The sequence below is a fragment of the Trachemys scripta genome, chromosome 2 (genome assembly GCF_013100865.1).
Source record: "Trachemys scripta elegans isolate TJP31775 chromosome 2, CAS_Tse_1.0, whole genome shotgun sequence".
In the NCBI taxonomy this organism is placed as follows: domain Eukaryota; kingdom Metazoa; phylum Chordata; order Testudines; family Emydidae; genus Trachemys; species Trachemys scripta.
Window position 1 is genome coordinate 197,473,925 of NC_048299.1, and position 20,385 is coordinate 197,494,309.

Sequence of the window (20,385 nt, forward strand, 5' to 3'; positions counted from 1 at the left end):
GCTGGGCCCTATACTGGGCTCCATGAAGGCGTGACTCCAGGAGGCACTGAGGCCGACCCTACAGATTCTGCTAGGGGGAAGGTCTTCCGGCTGTCGTGCATGAGGCACGCACGCACCTGATTGGAATTGACATGAATAAGCACTCGAAGAAGAACTATACTAACATGAATTTGGCATTCAGAATGTAATACTAGTGCTTTAGCTGAAGAAACATTATAAAACCTTTGCTAGAGACTTGTTAGAAACAGCTGTGTTAATACTAAGTTTATTATATGAACTTCACAGGACAGAAAATAATTAAATACAAAATAGAAGGAATCAATAGTAATTTTTTCCCTGCATATCAGGGTCAGATATGGTCCATTGGCAATATGAAAACAGAGTAGTATGGGAGTGACCAAATACTGTATAAAAATGTATGCCTTATGCTCATATTAAAAGAATTTAGTGAAAATTCATTGAACATCTATCTCCTAGAAACAGAGTTAGATTCTAGTAAATTGTACAGTTCAGACATCCTGCTGTGAATGAACTTTACAGAATTAAATCCATATTAAAAAAAAGGGAGGAAAAAAGCAAGCAGTGATTTTTAAGTTGCACCTGCTTATTAGCCCTACATGACCCACTGTGTTGAGTTGTGACAAAGGATTCTTTATTATCAAGGTGACCCAAGTGCATTATTTATCTGTTGGCGCCAACTACGCAGACCACAAAATGTCTTCATTAATGGCAAGTTCAGCCCATCAGTCCCATTATGGTTAAGAGGAAAAAAAAAAAAAAGAGAGAGAGAGATGCTGATTTTCTAATCCAAATTGCAGGTTTTGAATTTATTACACTTGAAGTGCAGTAAGAAGTTCCCTTGATTGGATATTAACGAAAACACACTTCATTTGCTAGCTCTTATAAAAATGCATCTGCCTCCTAATCAACTGAATAGCAGCACTGATGTATGCATTTCCAGGATGGAAGATAAGGGTCTATAAACCAAACTCTGCTTAACATGGAAGATGGTCTACAGCAGGGGTAGGCAACCTATGGCTCGCCTGCCGAAGGCAGCACGCGAGCTGATTTTCAGTGGCACTCACACTGCCCAGGTCCTGGCCACCGGTCCGGGGGACTCTGCTTTTTAATTTAAATTTTAAATGAAGCTTCTTATACATTTTTAAAACCTTATTTACTTTACATACAACAATAGTTTAGTTATATATTATAGACTGATTGAAAGAGACCTTCTAAAAACGTTAAAATATATTACTGGCACGCGAAACCTTAAATTAGAGTGAATAAATGAAGACTCGGCACACCACTTCTGAAAGGTTGTGGACCCCTGGTCTACAGGAGTGTTAACAGGCCACTTCACCTTGAATGGTCCCTTGGAATGTGTGCTAACTACTTATGCTAAACTATCTGTTTAACCTTGTATTTAGCTGTGACACTAAGTACCTTTCTCATACCCGAAGAGCAGCTCTGTGTAGCTCGAAAGCTTGTCCCTCTCACCAACAGAAGTTGGCCCAATAAAAGATATTACCCCACCCACATTGTCTCTTGGAAGATGGGAACACTCTAATAAACAGGTGATTATGGAACTCCCAGCTCTGTTAAAACCAGATTGGTAGCCTATTATGAACTGATTAAATTTTCCACTTTTTAGCTGCATACAATTATATTTGCTCATTAACACTTGGTATGTTTAATGCAGCTGAAGAAAAATACTAGGACAATTAAGTATCAATCATACTAACTCCACAGAGACATGGAACTGACTTTTTTTAATGATATCTTCCTGTAAAAGATAATGTAGTGTAAAGGGAGGTTGGATTCCTAAGATTGTTGTAAAGTATCTTCGCAGAATTAAACATGCAGTTCAAAATGTTTTATCACATCCACGTGTTTGTACTTTTCCATAAGAAAAACTGTTCCAAGACAGCATATAAACACCTCTGGCTATGTCTGAAAGCTATGCTCAGTGACAGGTTTACAACTGAAAATGACAAAGAGAAACAGAAAATGTAATGCATGGAGCAAATGCCTTTTCCCCTCTATATGGTTTCTTTTAAGGATTATAATTAATCCAGTGTAAAAGCTGGGTTTCAGCATGTTTGCCAACACTGTTAAAAATCAAGACCACACCTTCCGTTGAATTATTTTAAGAGGAGAAAATATCACACTAGGGATTTGAGGTTTTGGCTTGAAGTTAGGATGCTGGAGAACTGGTCCAAATTCATGCGAGAAACAGATTTTAGAGGCTTTCGTCCATAAAAAAATAAACAAAAAAAACCCAATCAGATCCAAATGCAAAACCAATTTGAACTTGTATCAAGGTTGGTCTCTATTCTCTTTTTCCCTTGGTAAGATTTTTTTTACATTAATTTTATTTATTTGTATTGCAGCAGTGCCTACGAGCCCCAATTACAGACCAGGTCCCCAGTGTGCTAGGCATTGCACATTCACAAAAAGCAAAAAGACAGTCCCTGCCCCAAAGAGATTGCAACCTAAATAGTAATTTCTTCTTTAAATTTTGAAAGACTTGTTTTCGCTGTCTTTGTTCTTTCTCCTCACTCTCTCTTTCTCTTTACCACTATATTGGGTGGGATTTGGGGGTGGAAGAGCACTTGTAGCTAGTCCATATTCAAGTTACCACAATTTTCTTTAATAAATTGTATAGTTTTTTTTCCCTACATTCTTGTGTCTGATTCTCTGCTTTGAAAGCCCATTGAGTAAAGGTCTCAAGTTTAGTATCTATTATTCAAGTACTGCAATGGCTGGTAAAACAGCATTTAAAATTGCTTGAGAGAATGACTCAGTATCAGAATGGTTTGTAATGAACTCCCAGGAAGGCCCTCCAGTTGCTCCCTTGCCGAAAGCAACTATACTCTGGACTGCAAATAAAATGCCAACCATAGTTGCTACTGTTTTTATTTTTAGGAGACAATAACTAACAGTAGCATAAATTAAAGGACAAACAGAACAATTATACTCTCCTGCAGAGCGGTATAAAAAACTAGCCATAGCAACCAAAACCAGAAAATATCCTTGTTTCCCTTCCCCAGCCCACCAGTAGGGAGATTAGGGGCTATGGGTCACTGTGGTTGGGTGGCTGCAGTGGCAAGTTTAAATAACTTCCCCTGGTTCCCTAAGATCAGTGTCTCTCAAACTGGGGCCGCCGCTTGTGTAGGGAAAGCCCCTGGCGGGCCAGGCCGGTTTGTTTACCTGCCCCGTCCGCAGGTCCGGCCAATCGCAGCTCCCACTGGCCACGGTTTGCTGCTCCAGGCCAATGGGAGCTGCTGGAAGCGGTGCGGGCCGAGGGACATACTGGCCGCCGCTTCCAGCAGCTCCTATTGGCCTGGAGCAGCAAACCGCGGCCAGTGGGAGCCGCGATCGGCTGGACCTGCGGACAAGGCAGGTAAACAAACCGGCCCGGCCTGCCAGGGGCTTTCCCTACACAAGCGGCGGCCCCAGTTTGAGAAACACTGCCTAAGATGCTAAGGCCTGTGGGCAATCATACTGTTCTGGGTGGAGTCAAGTTGATGTACTCTGTCCCAATGATTTCACACCCTGGAGGCTGCAGTGAAGGAGCAGAACATTTGGAACTAGCGATAGCGGGTTTGGGGAGATGGTGGGGAAGAGTTGAAATAGCCTCCCTTTGGTAAGACCAAGGGCGAGGGGCTGGAGGCCGCAGAGATTGGGCTGCTCAAGTGGCAGTAGCAGTCAAAGGAAGTGCTCTTATTTGAGGTGGCTGACTATGATTTTCATCTGTCTCAACAGTATGTCATTAAAAAGATACACATTTCTTTCTAAATCCAATACATGGGAAATGAAACCTTTTTGTCCTAGGTGGTGCTCTGAAAAGAGCATAAACAACGAGGAGTCCTTGTGGCACCTTAGAGACTAACAAATTTATTTGGGCATAAGCTTTTGTGGGCTAGAACCCGCTTCATCAGATGCATGGAGTGAAAAATACAGGAGCAGGTATAAATACATGAAAGGATGGGAGTTGCTTTACCAAGTGTGAGGTCAGTCTAATGAGATAAATCAATTAACTGCAGGATACCAAGGGAGGAAAAATAACTTTTGAAGTGGTAAGAGAGTGGTCCATTAGACAGTTGACAAAAAGGTGTGAGTAACAGTAGGGAGAAATTGGTATTGCGGAAATTAAGTTTAGGTTTTGTAATGACCCAAGATTAGGCCTGAATAAAGACTGGGAGAAGGGTTCAGGGGCTCCGTCAAAATAAGCTAGAGAGCAGGACCAGCGTTAGCCTCACTGGGGCCCAGGGCTGAAGCCAAAGCCCGAGCCCCATCGTCCTGGACTGAAACCGAAGCCCAAGCAACTTAGCTTTGCGGGGCCTCCCGTGGCAGGGGCCCCAGGCAATTGCCCTGCTTGCTACGCCCTAATGCCAGCCCTAGCTTTTAATTTACTGGATATGCAGAAAAAGAGTTGTTATGGCACAGGTGGGCCGTGGAGTTATTATAGCATGTTGGGGAGTGGGGGCTCAGAAAGAAAAAGGTTGAGAACCTCTGCTGTAGAAGATTTAACATGGAGAGACATTCCTTTCAGCTGTGGAAGGGTAATTAAGTTTTCATATGTATTCTATCCAATGCTCTTTCCTGAGCATGGCAGCAGAAACTGTCAAACCATGACAATTAATCAACCATTGCAGACTTAACTTTCTTATTTAACTTTCCAGGTTTGATCTTGGCCAAAAGTGAAATAAGAACTGTGTCAAAATGGGCAGGTCATGTCTATGAATAAAGTTAACAATCTTTTTGTACATTAACAAAAGGAATGGGCAGATTTTAACAAGCAAACATTTAAAGGACAGTCTAAAAAGCCATCTGACTTTCAGAAATCCTATTTTCTTTTCAAAGTATTGCAAGTCTAGTGTGTCTTTAGGTCCTGTGTTAAAACTTGCTGGGTAAAATTTTCCAAATTTTTTCTAATTGATTTAGAAGCCTAAGTTCCATTGACTTTCAATAGGACATAGGGGCCAGATACTAAAAGATATTTAGGCACCTAACTCCGATAGGAGGTTCCTATGTCATTTAGGCACTTTTGAAAATTTTGCCTGTCAGCTTTTTCACTACTTATTTGTAGTGAAAGTCCTACTGAGTAACATAAGCCAAAAGTAAGGGTAGATATTGTTTGTTTTTCTACACAAAACTACTGAACCCAAATGTAAAGATAACTCGACACTAAGCTCTTGAAGTTGAAGGATTTGAATTAAAGCAGCTTGCCATATCTGTGTTCATAGAGTAATTTTGTATTTATTATTTATTGTGGCAAAAATATGTATTACAAGTATAAACCATAATTCAAGAATGTTTGTAGTATTTTGTTTACACAAGCAGCAAGAAATACATAAAGTGAGATTAGCTTACCTTGGGTAGCAATGTAGTGATTTGGCCTGTGATAACCCTAAAAAAATGGAAAAAAAGTTTTGAGTCAATTTGCAGTGCAATGCACCATTGTGTGCTAGTATGATTATCATGTCATAGAGACTAGTGTTCATAGCCCTACTGAATATCACAACAATACAAGTTACATATTAGGGGCAAATTCTGGCCTTTCCAATGAGGGGCACATTGCGGGGGCACAAGAAGCAACTATGTTGTCTGGACTGGAGGGTCCCTGAGATATTGGCTTGCGCAGTGCCTGGGCAGGGGACAGACTTAGTATGTTCTGGAAGTTCCTTACTGGCTTCTCTGAAAAGGAGCAATATAAACTTAGGCACACTTGGTAGCCTGGACACATTCCCAAGTCCTCAAGTTGTGAAGTGCTGCTGAGTGCAATGCTAGTCCCCTGCTTAGCAGCTAAGAGAGCGCTAGATTTATAGTCAGCATGGATGCTGCATGTGCATGCTAGGGAGGGAAGAGGTTCTCTGTGCCCTGTGATCTGTTCACAAATGATTTTTGAACAGAAAAAGGGTAAAAATCTATGAAGAAATGTCTTGGTGTAAATAGTTTGTCCAGCTTTAAATAGGAATTACACTGAAAAGGAATTCTCGGTTTCTTTCTGTGAAGGCAAGAGAAACTTAATCATATGCTGACTGAGCAATCAACACTAACAACTTAGGCATTCTTTATAACAAAGAATATTGGCTCTTGATAGGATGCAAACTAGAAACAACAGAATTTGTATAGTATTTTTGTTTCTGATGCTACAGTAATATTGCCAAGGATTTAACTTGTGTAACAGTACATCATTTTAGACAGTTATATCAATATTAATACCAAAAGCTTTAAATAATGGTTAGGTTATGACACCAAGTAACAAAAGGAAGAAATGTAAAGTTATAGCTCATACTCCATATCCGCTTGCCAGTGTAGAGTATGTTAGGGGTAAGGAGTAAAGTGAGACACAAAGACTGAAGTAATCTGAAGAACCCCGGAGAACAGAAAATGTTACAAGAACTACTGAAGTGGTTCCTTTATATGCCATTCTGAGGCAAACATTGAGTGCCTAAAGATTGAGACTTATTTGTACGACCGTGGATAGAGTTGGCATTTCTCTCGTCATCTACTAGCTGCGGGGTTGGATTCATTCAGACTACCAACCAAACAGGCACTGGGAGATTTAGTTCAAGGGAATGTCTCACTATACAAACAAAGCTTTTTTTATGCAAATGCCTATGAAGCTGCCATTCCCATTGTAACTCCATTGTTTTGATATGACATCTGTTACAATCTGCCTGCATGAGACAGGCTGCACATCTGCATCTGTGAAACTAAGGACAGACAAATTGCCATTTACAATCGGATCTTGAATACTTTCTTGCTAACAAACAACCACGGTGTCTCTCTGTTTATGACCACTTTGCCTACTGATTTCTGATGATCCAAAGAAACTTGGATGCTTTGTATTCCAAGGAATGGGATGCTTTATGTCCTTACAACCCTCACCGGTAGTGTCTTCTATGCCCACAGTTGTTCCACTAAATCCATTCTGCTTTTTTTTTCCCCATGAGCAGGAAGACATGATATGAAGCCATTATATCAGGGTCTTGAACAAGAGCATGGGATCCAAACCCTCCCCCGCCCCCCCGACATTTTGTGGATGTTCAGATCTGGATCCAAAGCATAATCTGAATTATACATAAGCAACTAAACCCCGAACCTGAAGTCTGAACACCCCTGAACCTTGGGAAAGTTTGAATTGAAATCGCAATCCAACCCCCCAATTTGGGTCCATCTCTACTTTTTATTACACAAATTTCTGTCTACACTTTTATTACTCTTTTAAATGGAAATGTTTCTGTTTTTATCTTTACCTCATGGTTAATGTGTTAGTTTCTGAAACTGTAAAGAATAGGGTAGAAATATAATGCTAATTTGACTGCCTTTGAAACATACTCCTAAATATCATTAGAAGGAGATAACCCAAAGATTGTTATATAAGAATAAGGATTAATTTGGTTGTTCTATACTGTATGAGAAATTTTTTTTACTAAATTCTCTTGTCATACCTGGTGGACATGTGTGAACCAGAGACTATGACACCTTCATTAAAAGGTGTCACTCGGGAAGAAGAAATCACGGAATGTAGGCTGCTGCCTAAGAATCAAAAGTTCTTCTGTACCCTCATGTCTAGTGTTCCTCATGCACATTAAAATTATTGAAGTTTTCATCTCTAGATTTCAGGCTTTACACAGTGTTGACTTTTTCTTGATTTTCAATTCTACTTTTGATTTTATCTTTTCAACCAAAAAACATGCTGTCTCTTAAAGAATTTATTCTAATGTAAAACATTAAGCTAACATGATGCAGAATGAACAAAGAAGCAGTCTTCAATAATTAAACACCCTACATATTTAATGAAATGTCTTGCTTGCATTAGAAGTACTGGTTAACAGCTGCAGACTATACTTTGAAGGCGACTTAAAAGTGTAGCGATGACAAGAGATTGCAAATCACTGCATTAGGAATTACAGAGTTTTGTCACATTAATATGCAAACAGCTTTCTTTTAAATGTGGAATTATGCCAAGATGTTGACAGACAATATAAATAACATTTCCTTGGTCCACATAAGCATCAGGAGGCAAAATAGCCATGTAATGTTGGTGGCAAAATTTCACTCCAGAGTGTGGAAGTTTCAAGAAATGACTGAGCTCATTTTTTTACTGGCAAATATTTGGTGTTTTATTTTTTCTTTATTGTATATGTGGATTCCCATGACTGTGGTTTCCTACAATGTTTGGCAGCCAAAACTGTGATCAGCTATGCTAGTTATAAGAAAATATTTTACAATAAAGTGTAAAAATAATATGGACCACATGTTTGGCTGAACAGCGATGTTAACTTTGTTTACTACATCAGTATACGTACGTCAATATAATTTCCATTGATGTAATCTGAGTTTGTTTCTCCTTCAATGGACTGCAGTCTCACTCGAGAATGATCATCTGAAATGGGAACAACAGATAAAACAAAGTAGTTTGGTGTGCTTTTAATAGTCACAAAATATAAGGTCACATTCCAAAAGAAACCCTTAAAACACATATTACTTTAAAGTCGAATTACAAAGTCTGCACTTTTCAAGTTTCCTGTCTTTTGGTTTTGGCTCAAAATAAGCTATTAGATGTTATACAGTAAAACCTTTCCACTTTGCACTTCAATCATTTATGAACCCCAAAATTCCCAATGATTTTGGAGCTGAATACATCTGATATTCAAACCACGGCTACCACTGCTCTTTCCTCCTGGAGAATGTGAAACAGTTTTTGCAACAGTCAAATTGCCTTTCATTAATACATTTAACAGCACTCAATTGCCAAAAGCTCAGTCATTTGCAAAGTTCTCCCGCTATCAGTGCATAGTGATTATGTAAGGCATATAATAAGGTCTTGTGGGAGATCATTATTTGAAGAGACAAAACAACCAAGACTAAAAAATAACTTGGTATATCATATATATATTTGCTAATAAAAATCAGTTTCACTCCCTCTATATGTTGTTTCAGTGATTTCTTTAGAACTGAGGTTACCTGTATCTGAGTACATAGTGCTATTAGGTGGTCATCATGATGTTGTTGTAAGTGTAAGTAGTTGTTAGGGCACCTAATGCTTTCTGTATGGGGGAATCTCTATTGTAGTTAAGCACTAAAGAAATAAATAATGAAATAATATGTGGCTACTGAAAGGAGAAGGACCCAAGCTCACCACCCTGCAGGACAATGGAAGACTCACTGGGGTTATGGCTCCGAGTATCGGGGAGAGCAGAGATTCATGTCCCATATTCCCTCCTCCTGCCAGGGCAGGTGGATGGGAAAGGGATGGCTAAGATAGGAGAATGGGCAGGGAATGTCAGGGAGTAGGCAGTCCCTTGGGTCCTTCCCATCTTGTGCCCCTGGAGCGAAGAGGGTCTGTGACTCTCACAGTCACAGTTCCTTCCCAGCGCTTTGCCTAGAGTGTTGCAGCTCTGTGTTGTCCCTAGAGACTTTCTAGTCCTAATATATTAAATAAATCTGAACCAAATTCCAACCCAAGTTCCCTACAATTGATTATTACTTAGCTAGTTTTTACACATTTGTCCCTTTTATGTTGTTCTTCTAATTAATAGTTTCTAAGGGGGGCTTATGAAAAAAATCTTGGAATATCCGGGTCAATTATGTTCATCAGGTCATCCTTATCTGCGTATTTATTACCTTTTTCAAAGGAATCTAACAATTTGAAGAGGCTTGATTTTCTCTTTCAGAAACCATGTTTGTTTGACCTATCAAGTTACACTTATCCAAGTGCTGTGCTATTGTATACTTAATTAAGTTATTAATCGGTTTCTGCAGAACTGAGGTGAGGTTCATAGGCCTTTAATTCCCAGGATCCTACTTTAAAAAGATACCACATTAACAACTTTCCATTCTTCAGGCATATTTGCTGGCTTATAGATTTTGGGCCTGATCAATGAGAGACTCCCATTGACTTCAGTGGAAGCTGGATTGGACTAGAATTGAATATCCTCCTCCGTATCTCCATGATTTCATGTTTATTTCCTTTAAAACACCCTCAAGAGAACCTGCCATTCTACTGACCTCTTTCACTCGAGCTTCTCAAGTTACCTGCTGACTTTTCCTCTACGATTTCAATCTCTGCGAAGGCCACACTTAGATTTCTCATAAATACATATTTTAAGAATATAAATGTCCTTGTTTTTCCCTACAGGCCAACTAATAAAGCCTATTAAAGTCCAATGCTAAATGTCCATCAACTTCTCCACTATTTCATTACTTTCTTTTCCTCCACTCTCTCCATGATGTCCAGCTTTCAGTCACAGATGCAGCTTTTATTACTTCAGATTTGAAGTCTTTTAAAAATTATTTAGCTTCATATCTTTAGTTATCTTCATATAATCTCTTTCCCCTTGTTACTTCACATGTGCATCTTACTTAGGAGAACCTGTGTTCCATAGACAGTGGCTAGGAATACTACAGGGGCTGAAGAAAGACGATTACACAATTTCTATTCGCTTTTTGGGGAGATTTGGGTGGCTAACTTCCTTGATCTCTTTGAAAATCCCAGGCAGTATTTGTGTGGTTTGGGCCCGTTTTCTGATTTTTAAAGGATGTTTTAACAAATATAAAACAGGCACTTTTTTATGTGTGTGCTTAATCACATAACTTTTTGACTCAGAGATACACAAGCTATATGTGCTTCTAACACATTGTTCTTAAATAGCCTCCAGGCTGATTACCTGGCTTTTTATGTTTTTCCTTTACCCTTCAGTCTGATGTTAACTACTTTCTTCAAAGCTTTTAAACAGTCTCATGTCAAGTTCATTGTCAGAGTGTTACCCCTGGTGGGGGGGTAGGGGTCACCCTCTATTATGATATCAAACCTAATTTTGCACTGATCACACCACCAACCACTTCAATCTTCAAAATTCCTTATGCTGAAATACATTTTCCTTTCTAAGTGTAAACACGAGCATTTCATCCTGTCCCTTCCTTATGCATGTGCACATGCACACACACACCAGCCTGTGGCCAATATTTTCAAAAGTGATTCTGTGTGCCCTGTTTTCCCCCTACAACACATGAATGGACACCTGACTTTCAGAAAGTGCCCAGTGTCTGAAAATCAGCCCCCTAACAAAGACATCTCAAGTTGGGCACCCAAAATCATGTCAATTTTGAAAATCTTGGTCAATATTCTTTTCTCATTTGATCAGGGCTGCAGTAGGCTAAAAATAAATTCTTATGGATAATAGAAATCTTTCTTAAGGGACAAATGAATATTACCTACGCCCGTAAGTAACCACTGTACAGTAAATACAGACACAACACTGTTCTCAAGCACAAGATTCATTTAACTGTTTCAAAGCCATTTTTTGGTTCTTAACGTGGAAACAACATAAAAAAGACATTTATATTTAATAAAGAAACACATTTTGTATAGGTGATTAGATTGTGGTCAGCATTTAGCATAATGATGAAGCAGCTCACAAGTTGCTGTAGCCACCTTCTCATTGTAAATGGGGCAGGCTTGTATCTAATTAAATGTACATCACCTGGGTAATGTAATGTACACTGCTACTTTGACAAGCTCCCTCTGTGTTGGCAGCTTGATGCTATTGCTTTAATTTCCTTACAAAGCAATACTGACTACAAACAATAGCATAACAATGGCATCTTGGAGGATTTAAACAGAGAGGATAAAAGCGCTGAAAAACCTACATTAAACTCACATTCTAAAACAACATATGTTTCACTGCAAAAAATATACCTATAATATATGGCTTCTAAGCCATCTACAGTACTTTTAACTTCTTAAATACAGTGTAGCAAGAGTTTTTTTTAGAATGCCTTAAAAGCAGAAGCCAATATTTTGATAATAACCTAGGTACACAATTTTAAAAGCAGACCGCTACAATTATTCTCCCCAATTTTGCCCATGCACCCATTTGTTTACATAATGCCCACACACAATTCCGACAACTAACTACACAATTTGCATAAAACTAATTAACATACAGCACATTTGTGGGCACAATTTTAGAGGCTCTTTTAAAAAGGTTGCCCCTCAACATAAATAATGTGTTGTAATTTTAATTTGTATTATTCTAAATTCTTACTACCACATAAATAGTATGTTTTATTGATAACTCATCTCCATCCAACTATCCGTTTCTTAAATATCAATTTACATATTAAAGTAAGTTGAGATACAATATAAAGTAACATTTGCCCTCTTAGAGAGTCTTCATTATTACTTGTAATTACAATTGTTTCGTACATCTAGTATCTTTTACTTGTTTTCCCTCTGCTAGTCATCACTTCTTTACCCCGGATCTGTAGTGCTACTAGTCTTCTATTTACTTCAACTGGGGACCCAAAATGACAGGCTGTTTAGAACACATTAAAAGAGGTGCCTGATGCAGCAAAATTCTGACTAAAAATGTGGATCTATTGTCACGTCAGGAGATACAATTTTGTAAAGGAACAGGAGGCATACGGATCTCCATATCTCTGTTATTAAGAACCTGTTCTTATTTGCACTATGGGCAGTTTTATACCTAAATAATAATTATATCAGTTGCAGATATTTCTATGCAATATACTCCCACAAAGAAAAACTTTTTAAAAAACATTTAGGATTCTTTAAGGGTATCCACCTACACAAATATCCAACTAACGTATCTTTCTCTAACATCTAAACATCACATTCATTATTTTCATTAACAGGCTCCACCCATCTATAAAGAAGTACCATAGATCTCCAACATGTCCAGTAGAACAATACCCACACCACCATTGTCTCAATTACCCTGTGTGATGGGATGTAGCTGGCTTTTGTCACTCCCTATGACAGGCCTACTAAACTCTGCCCTAGGAAGAGCGAAGCGGGAAGAAAAGAGCAGCAAAGGTGGTTCCTCAAGGCCTGCCTAGAGTGGCTTCACGGACGCAGCCATCTGGGAAGCTAGAAAGACCTGGTCCTCCAAGGGCTAGCGAGAGCCAGTCAGAGCTCAGCAGGCTCAGATAAAAGAGGCTGCAGGGCATTAGCAGGTCAGTTCCTGGCTGGGACCAGAGGAGAGAAGAGGAGTGCTCCTCTCTGGCATGGAGATAGAGAAGAACCTGAGGAAAATGGCTCTGAGATAGGACTATAGACAGAATGGCCTGGTAGGAAGAGGCCCAGAGAAACAGCAGTGATGGATTGGAGTGAGCAGTGCATGGCTGCTGTGTACAGGGTCCTTGGGTTGGAACCCAGAATAGTTTGTAGGCCCGGGTTCCCAACCAGCCACAGACAAAGTGGCATAAACCCCAAGAAGCGTACAGATCTCGTTGGGGATCCCGAACAAAGGGATGAATTTAAAGGTTCCAAAGCCAGAGCTGAAGACCTGAGGGAAAAAAGACTATTTAGTTATTAGCCTCTTTAATATCCCAGAAGAGGTTCATTTGGACTTTGTGACTTGGCCAATGGGCCAAGCCACTGAAGACCCACCGAGGTCAGCCTGCAGGAAGTGCCAGGGGTGAAAAAGGACTGTGGTACTGCACCCTGCCTCTTGGAGGGGCTCAAGAAGTGAATATCCTTTTACGCCCTGTAACATAAAACTCTGTCTTTAGCAACATCAACAGTCATGTCTGTCAGTCATCATACACCAGTGACCTATGTGTGTTATTTTTCCATGGAGAAGTATCAGGTCAGTATTAAGATTCTGCATAGTAGTGTAATTTAAATAAGTGTATTTTAGTGTTATTGTAAAGTACATGAAATTCAGCAGCTTTGCTCTTTTATTTTCAGCTACGTAGAGATTGCCAATTTTCTAGGAGAAAGATTACAAGATTTAGAAAAAAAGGGAGTTATAGTTAAAAAGGAAATAAATTGACATCTGTGTGAATGTTGAGGTTGATGGGAACTATATATTTTGTACAAAAGAGCAAACACTGGGAACCTGACTTTTTCCCAACTACCACTTTTCTCACTTCTGTTCCTGCCTTACTTCTTCCTTGCATCCATACTCATTCTCGGAGACTTCAATTTCCACAATGCCGACCTATCTGATCCCTTTTCTCCCTCACCTCTTCATCTGACAGATAGCCTTAGATCAATTCTCCCACTCATCTAAAAAGCCATTTGCTTGATCTAGTTTTCTCCAGACTGCCCACGCTCTCTGCCTCTGATGTCTCCATCACTGAACTCTTTCTGTATCCCCTCATCTCATTGAGCATCATGTCCTTTGACCTGCCAACCAACCATTCCATGACTTCCAGTCCATTAATGTCAAGGACTTCTCCTCTGCTATCAGCCTCCTCCTTCCTGTGCTCTCATCCCCCTCTCCCACCAATTTAGTAATTGACTTTCTCCAACAACTCGGATTACTTGGCACTTCTCACACATTAAAAGGGCCCATCTCTCTAATCCCAACCATAGTTCCCCTCCTCTACTTGCTTCTTCCACTCCTGCTGCTGAGTGTTTCTGGTGAAAGACCCATGACCATGCTGATTTCCTCTACTACAGATTCACTCTCTCCTTACCTTCAATTCCCTATTTAAGGCCTCCCATCATGTCTGCTAAGAATGTTGCTAACTTCTTCAAAGAGAAAATTCACAAGCTCTGGCAGGACATCCTCCCCCTCTTTCCTAATGCCAACATATTCTCCCCATTTTCCTTGTTACTGAAGCTGAGATATTGTGTCTTCCTTCTTCCTGTATCCCCCCTTCCATCTTCCCCATCTCATAATTCCCCCATTCTCACCCCTCCTCTGCTTCATCTCTCCTTCTCATCTGGTTCATTCCCCCTAGCAATACAAACAATGCTTTAGTTTCACTCATCTTAACCCCTTCCCCTTGACCCTATTGATCTCTCCAGCTACCGTCCCGTCTCTCCATCTCTAAAGCTCATAGAACTCCTTGACTACAAGCACAGCTTAGAGTTCTTCTCCTCAGATTCCACCACTGGACTCTCTTCAGTCCAACTTCTGCCTACCCCATTTCACTGAAACTGCTCTCACCAACATCTATAATGACTTTTTCTTGACCACAACTCAGAACAAGTACTCCATCCTCCTTGAATTGTGGTTATCACTGACATACAGTAGAACCTCAGGAGTTACGAACACCAGAGTTATGAACTGACCAATCAACCGCAAACCTCATTTAGAACTTGAAGTAGGCAATCAGGCAGCAGCAGAGACAAAAAAAGAAGCAAATACAGCACAGTCCTATGTTAATTGAAAAACTACTAAAATATAAAGGGAAAGGTAAAAAAAGATTTGACAAGGTAAGGAACTGTTTCTGTGCTTGTTTCTTTTTAAATTAAGATGGTTAAAAGCAGCATTTTTCTTCTGCAAAGTAAAGTTTCAATGCTGTGATAAGTCAATGTAAACTTTTGAAAGAACCATAGCATTTTGTTCAGAGTTACAAACATTTCAGAGTTACGAACAACCTCCATTCCTCAAGCGTTTGTAACTCTGATGTGTTTTACTGTAGTCCACCATGGTCCTCTTCTCGATATCTTGCGCTCCCTAAGCTTTTAAAACTCCACCCTCTGCGGGTTCTCCTCCTACATTTCTAATCATTCTTTCATTGTTTCATTAGGAGGATCCTCCTCTTCCCAACTTTCACTCAGCTCCCACAGGCTTCTGTACTTGGCCCCTCCTCTTCTTCCTCCTCACTGGTAATCTCATTCACAAATGAGGCTTTAATTAACATCTCTGTAATTGTAAGCAGAGTCAGGATGAGCTCTACCCTGACATCTGGTGGTGAATTATGGCGAGTGTGGAAAAGAACTCCAGGGGCTGATCTTGTTTGCATAGGCACACCCACGCGCGTGGCATGAAACAACAGCAACTCAAAGTGGTTACTTTGGCAGTTGTGGGATCCCCAGTTTCTCTGTTATTGGGGCAGGAAGAATAAAGTTTTGTTACCCTGATTCTGTGAATCAAGGCCAGTGGAACTGTTGTATGACAGAAGGACTGAGTGAGTCCTTCACCATTACCTAAGTAGCACTTGCTTGACAAGGGGCATGGGTTACAAAACTCAGTGAATTGAGATAGGATGGGGACAGGTATTTGTACCTGATGGTATGGGCCCCCTCTGAGGGCTTGACACACCAATTGCACCATCTCCTCTCTCCACTGTTGAATGTCAGAGCTAACTTTGATTCTATTAGGAGTCTAGTTACAGGCTGCTGAGCTGAATTCACTTTGGGCCAATGGTGCACCAGCACTGGGGCTCCCCTACTATGAGCTGAAATCACTAAGAGCTGAAATCACAAAAGAGCTAAAGTTATTAAGAGCTGAGATTACTGAGTGCTGTGTTAACTAGTGGGGGAGCCTGAAGCTATATTGCTAAGCAGCTGGCGGAGCAATTTGTGGGGACAACTGGAGGAGCAGTGAGTGGTGCGGAGCTTTGCGGGGCCGGTTGGAGTGGCCCAAGGAACTGGAGGAGCAGTGAGCAGTTAGAGCGGCCCAAGGAACAGCGAGCGGAGCTGTTTGTGGGGATGGCTGGAGCGGCTCACAGGTCAGTGAGCGGAGCAGCGCAGCTTGTAGAGCGGAGCGGCGCAGCTTGTAGAGTGGAGCAGTTCGTGGGACGGCAGGAAATGGACTGGCTCATGGTGAAGGCTGCGGCGGAACCCCACGGAGAGACAGCCGGCTGGCCTCGGATCATGTAAGGTGCCCTTTAACACCCTGCGTGCCCCCCTTTTACTCTGGGGCTGCACTGACCAGGGACAGAGACTTCGGGGGTTGTTGGACTTTTGGGACTTTGGGTGGTTGCTGGACCCAAGAGACTTTGGGGGTGTTGGACTTTGGGGAGTCTGGGTGATTTTGGGGTTGCTGGATTCAAGGGAAAGGGAAAGGACACAGCCCAATTTGCAGGGGTGGGTTTTTTGCTCATGGTTTGTGTTATGAATCCTGTTTGTGGTGTTTTTCCAATTTAATGCTGATGTCGTTTACCTCATGTTATTAAACATTTTCTGCTACATTCAAACACCGTGCTTGCGAGAGGGGAAGTATTGCCTCTTCGAGGCACCCGGGGGTGGTATGTAATTGTCCCAGGTCACTGGGTGGGGGCTCGAGCCCGTTTTGCATTGAGTTATTGAAACGGAACCCCTAGATACAGAACCCGGCCCTTGTTGCTGCCAACTTAGATGGGCAGAAGGGTTACATAATGATGACCCAGAGATCTATCCTTCGCCTGTCATCTACACCAAAATCGTGGCTTGTGTTTCTGACATATCCTCATGGATGTCCTGCTGTCAACTCAAGCTCAACATGGGTCAAAAGTTGAGCTTTTGATCTTTCCGATCACTCTGGACAACACTATTATCTTCCCTGTCACTCAAGCCAGTAACTACTTCACCTTGAATGGTCCCTCAGAATACGTGCTAACTGCTTATGCTAAACTATCCGTTTGATCTTGTATTTAGCTGTGGCACTCTAAGTACCTTTACCAGACCTGAGGAAGAGCTCTGTGTAGCTGGAAAGCTTGGCTCTCTCACCAACAGAAGTTGGTCCAATAAAAGATTTGACCTCACCCACCTTGTCTCCCAGAAGCTAAAAGGAAGTTAACACAGTAGCACAATTATGCTGCCAACACTTACATGCAATGATATTCCCATATCTATTCTTCATTCTGTTCTCATCTTTCTTAGCTGAGTCCCAGGGTGCAGACTGTCCTTCAAAGAAACTCTATTTAAAAAAAAGATAGAAAGTGACATTAAGAAATTCAGTATGTAGCAATAGGAACCTTAAGAGTAAAGGATAAAGCAATGGAGCAGGGAAGAAATACTACAACAGCCAAAATTACAGTTGTTAAAACGACATTTAACTAATTTGCTTATCTGATAATGATACCAGGTTCTTCTTTGAACAGCACTTTTTTTCAGCCCATTCTTTTACATGGAGAGTTTGACACAAGAATAAAGTGTGTATCAGCAAGAATGATTTTTGTGCGAGGAGAGTTAGCTAACCTTGCAAAAGTTCCGTGTTTGTAAAGCTAAGCATAATTGACTAATTAATGTGCATTGTCCAAATTCTGCTCCTAGTTACACCAGAGTAAAACTGCAATAAACCCAGTGATATTACTGATAGCAGAATTTGACCCTGTGTTAATAATATATTACCAACAGTTTCACATTTACCTGGTGATAGGTGGCTATTCAGTCTCTTAACACAACTGGCATTTTTCTTAATTTGCATTCAATTGGCCTTTTATTAAAAACATTATTTACAACACCTCCAAGATTATTAGATTGTCAGAAAAGAAAAATGATGTAATTTTATGAAAAATACAATCTTATTATTTGTATTAGTTTTATTAAATACAGTATAGAGGCTGGCTGAATATTAGATAAAAGTAAAGATGCTAACAATATCTCTTTATATTAATAAAATATACCACTTGGCATAAGAAAAACAATCCTCTCTTACCCACTTTTCATGTGCAGTTCGGATTCTAAAATAATGACTTTCACACAGTGTCTTTGTGTGCACTGTGTCCATAAAAGTCAGGGCCGTCCTTAGGCATATGCGGCTGCATAGGGCACCCAAAAATTTGGGGCACCCCTGGGTCTTAGTGTCCATCCTCCCGCCTCTTCCTATCTCTGTTCTGACCCTTCCTGAAGGCTCCCACCACAGCTGACTGCTGCAGCCTCCTGAGTCTGGGATCTAGTACTTAAAAGTGAAAAAGCCTCCAGCCTGCCAGACATATTAGCACAACATTGAAACTGTGAAAGAGCCATTCAAGTGGTAATGAAGCCATTTAACAGGCATTTGCCAACCCCCAGGTATACATGGTCAGTTTCTGAATTTACTGCCCCTGCCTACACTGGCAAGTTTCTGTGCAGTCAAGCAGCTTTCTGCGCTGTACCTCCTGAGGTGGACACACTGCCAAGCCACTTAGTGCACAGAAACTGCGCAGCTGCAGTGCTGTAAAAATACCACCCCGACGAGAGGCGTAGAGCTTTCTGTACCGTGGATACAGCACCGCAGTGCCAGTGTAGAGACCCTGGTCGATTACAGCGCTGTGATTGGCCTCCGGGAGGTGTCCCACAATGACTGTTCTTGCCTCTCTGGCCATTGGTTTGAATTCTACTGCCCTGCCCTCAGGTGACCAACTGTGAGCCCCACCCCATAAATTCCTTGGGAATTTTGAAAGTCCCTTTCCTGTTTGCTCGGTGATGTGTGCAGTGGTCTAAGCGCATCTTTCTAGGTGGCCATGCCTGCTCCACGCACCAGGCGACCCCCTGCTTGGAGCAATGCCAAGCTGCTGGACCTCATCAGCATTTGGGGAGAGGAGGCTGTCCAGTCCCTGCTGCGCTCCAGCTGTAAGAATTATGATACCTAGGGACAGATATCACGATGCATGACAGAAAGAGGCCATGACCGGGACACATTGCAGTGTAGGGTAAAAGTGAAGGAGCTGCGGAACGCCTACCACAAGGCGCGGGAGGCAAACCGCCGCTCCGGTGCTGTGCCCATGAGCTGCTGGTTCTACAAAGAGCTGGACATGATACTCAGTGGCGACCCCACCTCCACTGAGAAGGCCACTGTGATACTTTGATGGCTCGCGTGCCGGTCGAGAGCAGACCGAGCCAGAAGGAGGAAATCTTGGACGAGGATATAGAGGGGGAGGGGGACCCAGAGGCAGAGGATGACTTGGAGGTCAGAGATGCATGTAGCCAGGAGCTCTTTTCTACCCGGAGGCGACTAGCCAGTTACAGTTGTTGGATCTTGACAAAGTGCAAACAGGATAGGAGGCCCCTGGTAAGTGGATTTGATTTTGGGAATCACTGAAGCGAGTTGTTGCGTGCAGGAGGGTTGCAGAAAGCAGGCTTGTGTCTGCATGATGCATGTACCACCACGTGCCTAGTCTGAGTGGTAGAATAAGCTGTTGATTGACTTCCTCACTTCACAGGAATCTGCCTCAGAGATCTCCAGGAAACTCTCATGGAGATAGTAGGCAATCTGCTGCCACAGGTTCTTTGGCAGAGCTGCTTTGTTTCTTGCCCCATTAACGGTAACTTTCCCGGCGCCACCATGCTGTCACAGGGCGGGAGGGGGAGGGACCATTGCTGCACATAGGCAAGCCGCATTAGGGACAGGGCGGAAGCCGCAGTCTTGGAGACGACCCTCCATTGATTCCCTGCTCACCCTCAGCAACGAGATATCTTCCATAATGATTACAGCCTGTGGAAAATGTGGGGACAGGAATGATTATCAGGCCCCCCCTTCAGTGCTGGCTTTCCCCAAGAGCCACGTGCCCAGTGTACAGTAGGATCCAGGAACAGTGATTTACCCTGCCCCTGCGGCTACTCATCATTTTGGGGGTCTTGTGGCTCATGTGTGCTTGCCTGGGGTCAACCAATTAGTGACAGGTATATGAATACTGGCTGAGTTTTAAATCACTGAATCAGTGTTGTGTGGGTTGCAAACAATACTTCTTCTGTAAAATGTT

The 20,385-nt window shown here is 41.6% G+C and overlaps 1 protein-coding gene across 12 annotated transcripts in view; it reads right to left on the reverse strand.

Annotated features, from left to right (window-relative positions):
- The window catches only part of PTPRM (protein tyrosine phosphatase receptor type M), a 690,156-nt gene that overhangs the window by 63,349 nt on the left and 606,422 nt on the right, over positions 1-20,385 (reverse strand). For all 12 annotated transcript variants that reach the window (XM_034762641.1, XM_034762634.1, XM_034762636.1 and 9 more), the window contains 3 exons: positions 17,531-17,618; positions 8,322-8,398; positions 5,377-5,413 (listed from right to left, as the gene is read on the reverse strand). In XM_034762641.1, coding sequence (XP_034618532.1) covers positions 5,377-5,413; positions 8,322-8,398; positions 17,531-17,618 — 202 coding nt within the window. The remainder of the gene's footprint in view (positions 1-5,376; positions 5,414-8,321; positions 8,399-17,530; positions 17,619-20,385) is intronic.